This window comes from Passer domesticus, chromosome 3, assembly GCF_036417665.1.
Source record: "Passer domesticus isolate bPasDom1 chromosome 3, bPasDom1.hap1, whole genome shotgun sequence".
NCBI classification, from domain to species: Eukaryota; Metazoa; Chordata; class Aves; order Passeriformes; family Passeridae; genus Passer; species Passer domesticus.
In genome coordinates, this window is record NC_087476.1 from 115,884,185 (window position 1) to 115,890,271 (window position 6,087).

General features: G+C 39.9%; 1 protein-coding gene across 4 annotated transcripts in view; it reads left to right on the top strand.

The window, feature by feature from the left end:
* ENAH (ENAH actin regulator) overlaps positions 1-4,374 on the top strand; it is a 120,935-nt gene extending 116,561 nt beyond the window's left edge. For all 4 annotated transcript variants that reach the window (XM_064415380.1, XM_064415379.1, XM_064415381.1 and 1 more), the window contains 3 exons: positions 1,500-1,578; positions 2,805-2,862; positions 3,984-4,374. In XM_064415380.1, coding sequence (XP_064271450.1) covers positions 1,500-1,578; positions 2,805-2,862; positions 3,984-4,021 — 175 coding nt within the window. In that variant the 3' untranslated portion in view covers positions 4,022-4,374. The remainder of the gene's footprint in view (positions 1-1,499; positions 1,579-2,804; positions 2,863-3,983) is intronic.
* The last annotated feature ends 1,713 nt before the right edge of the window (positions 4,375-6,087 follow it).

The following is a 6,087-nucleotide window of genomic DNA, read 5'->3' on the forward strand; positions in this document are numbered from 1 at the left end:
TGTGTGCACTCTTTTTTGTTTTGATGTGTGCACTCTTTTTTGTTGGAGCCACACTTTGAGTGGTGTTCTTCAGTTAGCAAGTCAGAACATAGTCCTGTCGGATTGGAAAAGCCAAGACAATCTAGTGTGAGGTTCATTCAGCTCTTACAGAACAAAAGCAGCAGAATGGGATAGTTTCCTTATGGATAAACTCCTGTCTTGTAAGGGAAGATGCATGAAAGCTCAACATAGTGATTTTGTAAAACAAACTAAGAAATAGTCTTTTTTTCATTCCTGTCCACCTTGGTGGCAGTAAATCTGTCTGCACCCCCTTGTGACAAGTGCAGAAAAATGCAGTGCTGAATGAATTTCTCCTATGAGGAATTTTGAAGGCACACATTGAGTGAGAGTATTTTGTTCAGAGATGCCACATGCAAGGGTAATGAGCTAGGACCCAGCTTAGTCTACTTTATACTCTGTCCTCCCTTAAAATTAGCATACTGTGATAATTCTAAACATCAGGGGAACCCCTTGAGATGAATTGTCAGGAATTTTATCAACAGCTTCTTTTTGGCTTGAAGTTTTATAGGTAAGAGAGGGAGAATGCTAGCCAGCATGTAAAATGTATTTAAGAACAGCAGAGCATTCCTCCCTCTTGGGAGAGCTCTTTTGGTGCTCATGCTGTGAACATCCAGGCTCTGTCTCTGCTCACAGCTCTATTAAGTCCACGAGTCTGAATTATCCCTGAAATGAAAGAGGGGATCAGGAAAGAGAAGTGGGAAGGCAGGAAAAATCCCTTCTCTTGGAATCTGTGTTAAAAATGCAAGGTGATCTGGGTAAGCAAGTTTTTGATGTCTAAAAGAGAGTATTTCATAAGAAACATGAAATATGACATAGTCCAAAACATTAGAACTTCCTCTCAAGTATCACCTGATAAATCTTGCTGCTGTTACAGTATTTGCTTTCAGTAGTTTTAGAAAGCAACTGATGGAATAAATGAGGTTGCAGAGGAGTTGGATGACATTGCTTAGGTCTGTCAACTGTTGAAAATCCCCCAGGGTGATTGCTCAGCATTCATACAGTCAGCATCAACGTGCAGTCATTAGTTAGGGAGTGCTGCCTTGGGAGACCCTCTTTTGAATGAGCAAGGAGTTACAAAAGGAAACTGCTTGACATTTGAGGGCATTCAGCTTTTCATGCCCATTATGAAGAAATCAGAAACCACTGACAGTGAAATCTGTCTGCTGCTTTGAAAGTTCTTGTTTTGAACTAATAACTCTTATGGTAATTAATATTTCCAGCGTGTGGAAAACATTCTTGGGTGTTGCTTTCTATTCTGTGTGGTATTTTGGGTCTGCTTGATTTTTCCCATCCTCCCACTCCCCACATTTTTTGTTTTCCATTCTGATTTTTTACTATGTTTTTGTTAGACAAATGTCAGCAATTTTAATGGGGGAATCTCGTATGTATCCTGTAATAATGAGCAACCAGTAACTTATGGATGTGTTTTTGTGCTACAGACCAAAATCTACACCAACGGGACAGCCCAGTGCCAATGGAGTACAGTCAGAAGGTCTAGATTATGACAGATTGAAGCAGGTATGTGCATAATGCTTTAAAAAAGGTTGCTGTGGAACTGGATATAAGGACTTGCAGCTGTCCAAAACCAACTTTTAACTGTTTTGTTAGCCAGTTGCAAAGTTAATGATTTAGTAAATACTAGTCTTTAGTTTTGCCCAGGCATGTGTCGGTTTTCTTAGGAGCTGGAGCTGTAGGATGGAGGCTTGGACAGCCCTGTTAGATTCTCCCAAAGTTCCTGCTCTTGCATTAGGCAGCACACACAGGATGGTGTTGACATTACAGGTGGAACTGGGAATTCAGTTTGCCTGGAAAACCTTTCCTTCTCTTCTCTGTATCCAAACAAACAGCAAGCTCTTGGGGCAGCCCAAGCAGAACAAGTACCACCGTGTTTTAATGTCACATGTGAGCACCCGTGGTCACAAGTTTGGTGGTGGAAGAGCACCCAGGGATGCTGTCTTTGTGCAGCCCTCCAATTCAAGAGCAGAGGAATCCTGTGGGAGTTATGGAGTTGGAGGTGAAGGATCTCCAGGTCGTGTTTGGATCAATCATCCCCAAGTGGGGGGAGAGATTCTGGTGCAGGCTGCAGCTCAGTGGGTAATTCTAGAGCCACTTCTACTTTGGTAGCAACTTCTAGTTGCTTCTAGACCATGTCCCCACGTGGTGGTTGGCTTTATGTTGGTTTGTGGATCAGTTTTGGTTGGTTGTGGATTGGGTCCTGGCTCAACAGTTCTAGAGTGGCTTCTGGCCTGGTGAGTGGTTCTGGAGGAGCTTGGAGGAAAGGATGGAAAAAACAGCAAGCAGGGACAGCACTCTGTCTTCATTCCATCACATTCCACTGGGACTGGGACCTTGATACCTTGATTATCTTTCCCCCCCTCTTTGGAATAGTTCCTTGGCGTGTGATGTTTAGTGAGCTCCTTTCTTTGATTGCACATCACATTTCACCTGTAGCAAAACTTTCTCATTCTTATCCCTTCTCCTCTCATAAATTCTACAGGAATCAATTTGTGGCACTTCCAGGGACTGGTTTTTCTGCATTGTACCTGCACCAATAATGTTCTAGGGATGCCTTAGGTTTTGAGGATTAACTTGGAAGCTGAGGGGTTGGTTATGATTCTCAAAAGGGTTAAGGATTAATGGGAAGAATTGTAGTGGGATAATTCTGGATTTCTCTCCACAGAAATTTACAGGTGGCAAAAGTGATCTGTTTGCTAATCTGTTTTTTATGCTCTGACACATTTTAGGACATTTTAGATGAAATGAGGAAGGAGTTAACGAAATTAAAGGAAGAACTCATTGATGGTAAGTATTGCTCTGTTCACTGCTGCTGCTCATTTCAGAGTAGCTGCAGGTGCTTTAAAATGTAAATACAATGTCTTGGTAGCCTGAGAGTGATTTATTGGTAAAAGTAGCTTTGTTCTTTGTCTGGTGGCAAACCACTGGACCTGTTCCAGCTGATGTGCTTCAGGGATTTCTCTCCTGGGGGTTTTGTTTTAGTGGAACATTGACACCAATGTTTCTTTAATGTGATGGTCTATTTGAGTCATTTGAACTTGTCCTTAGTGTCACGTGGTAGATGGGTTATTTTTAAATAATCCAGAGCTGCTGAGGTATGTATTTCAAAACTAATAATATTCAGAAGAGAGTTGTATTTGTAATTAAAGAATTGTAATGAAAGCTTCCAGCTTTCAGTTACCTCTTTGATCTGTAACATAAGAGTCAAAGAAAAGAAGACTCACAGTTTTCATTTTTATTTTAACAGAATCTATTTTCGTGTGCAGCCTTCTGTACTTAAGGGAAATCATTGAGAAAACATAACCTAAAGGCTCACCTGTCAGAATTAAGCAAAACTCTGTGTATTATTTACTACCTTGCTGGGCCTTTTATTCTTTTTGGTTTTTTGGCATGTACTAAAACAGTATGGGGAGGAAAAAAATTATATTAATCTAATATCACTGCTGATAAAATATTGAATGTCATCAACTGATGTTGCAGAAAGAACTGGCTGGTTTGGGACTAAGGAGAATGTCGTGCTTTTCCCTGTCTTTTGTTTGTGTTGTGTCATGGCCTTTTAGACCAGTAGAGTGCAAACAGGGCCCTGAGGCTGCCCTTAAATAAAAAAAATTAAAATAAATGAGCACATACTTACACTCTGAAAATCCCAGTGGTGGTGTTTCCCACAGGCTTGCTGGAGGTGGGAACTAAAAATTAAGATTTAAAATAAATTTTACAGGAAGAAAAAAGGTAGTGCCTTGTTGATAATGCCACTTGTCTGAAGCCACACGGGGCTGCCTTAGGTGTTGGCTCTTCATGTTGTGGGAGCAGGGTGAGCCTGCTCTGAGGGGTCAGTTGTGTGCTCCAGCTTGCTGCCCTGTAAAGAATGCTTTATTTGCTGTGCTAACCCTGTCTCTGTCTCTCTGCAGCTATCAGGCAGGAGCTCAGCAAGTCCAATACTGCATAGAAAGACTCGTACTAAGCCGATGTGACTCTTTAACTTGATATAAAACTGACTACGTTTTGTGAGCTGTTAGAAGAAGACGGAGACAGACAGACAGACACTTGGAAGGAGGGAGAAACAACCTATTCTGAAAAGCTTCAGACACATCACTCTGGTGATAATGCTATTCCCCTCCTAGTTTGCAGCTTTTTTCTGACCTTTACAGCAGGGTGGAAAAGACTCTTAAAGTTACTGTAATGATTATGCAGAAATTCCTACATCTATCAGACAAGATCACAGTGCTTTGAAGTCTACTCATGTCAAGATAAAATTGCACATATTTCAGAATTTGTTGTTAAGACAAAAAAAAAAAACAACAGGGAAAAGCTTGGGAAGGCTTTTCAGAGAGGTTTTCTTTATTAATGAAGGAGTTAGCAAGTTATACTGTTGTACTTCAAATGTATCTCAGGTTTGTCTTCCTATCATATCTGATATTTCCATGAGTCATTTAAAAGATCAGATGTGTAGAAGTTCGGTTCACAAGACAAGGAGCAATTAGAGACACGTGCTTTTAAAGGGCAATATTTGTAAGTAAGTGTGACCTAGACGGTGATGGCATATCAAGATTTTGGAATTTTATGATAGGAAGCCTCTCTAGTTAGCCTTCATGCAATTTTCTAGGAAAATTAAAAATAAAAAAAAAGCAAATACAGTCCAGAGTTTAAAGATGTAGATGCCTTCCTACATTGTTACGATGCTTTACCAAATCTAAGACTTCGACATAAAGCGAATCAGCAGTCAAATGTAAATCATTAGTATGTTGTAGATTTACAGTAGATTTTGGGGCTTTTTTTAGATTTATGCATGTGGACATTTTGTAATGTAACACAACACAGCCAGCTTTTTAATTAAAAGAAAAATTGCATGTCACAGAGTAGCCTTTTCATTTGTAAGGCTTAATTTATGCCCAGGAAGATGTGGGAAGAGGGAGGGGGAAGGTGACACATTTTTATTACTTTCTACACTTTTTCTTCATCTTACATGCATGTGTAATAATGAGGAAAACATGACTTTTATCAGTAACCATGTTAATGGAACCAGGTACTTGATCCTTTTGTATCTTTTTTCAGTTTTCTATTTGAAATTCAGTAATAACTTCCAGTAATGGTTCTGAAACTCCCAGGTGAACCGAACTCGTTTCTCGGTGAGAGAAAAAACGTTGTAGGCATCTGACTGAGGATGCCCTGTGTAAGTGCATTGTCCTTCACCTTTTCACCATGACCCTCTGCTTCACTCTTTTCTGAGACTCTTTTTTTTTTGGTTGTTTGATGAAACAGAACAGCAGGAGTTACCTGAGAACGATCAGGTCACAGTAAATGGCCCCTTCTCCTCCTAATTTATCTGCCACCCTCCTTTCCAAAAAAACTCAAAGCCAACAAAAAAACCCCCCACAGCTCCACACCAGAAAACCCTGAAAAATAGCAATGGTATGCTATTGGTTTTGTTCAACAATTTGAGAATCATTTTTAGGGGAGGTGATACCTCTCTCTTTCCATAAGATTTTCAATCTTATGAGTGTAAATTTTTTATTTTTTTTAATTTTGTTTTTTAATGTGGTAAAGTTCAGTGGAATAGAAATACCACAGATTGGCTTTGTAGTGCTTTGGACAAAGAATATGGATCAAAATCTTCCCTTTTCCTTGCACTGTCCATTTTTCCAAGCCCTGTTTGCTTTGGAATCTGTGCTGATCCAGAAGAAAAGTTTACTTACAACTTGTGGAGAGATGTGCTTACGAGTACAGGCAGCTCCATTCGTGGCACAGATGCTTTCAGTGACAGACTGTCTAGAGTGCTGAACACCAAAGCAAACAGCACTTCACAGCTTCAGAAAGGCTTCAATAGGAAATCTTATTCCCATTCAAACATTGCCTGATCTTACAGGTTCAGATTCTAAGGGAAGATGACAGTGGAAATATTGCCTAACTCCTTTTTTTTTTTTTTAATAAAGAGGAGAAATAACATCACTTTTCTGCATGCATTTATTGAAGGCATTAAAAAGAAAAAATCCATAGTAAGCTTGTCAAGTACTG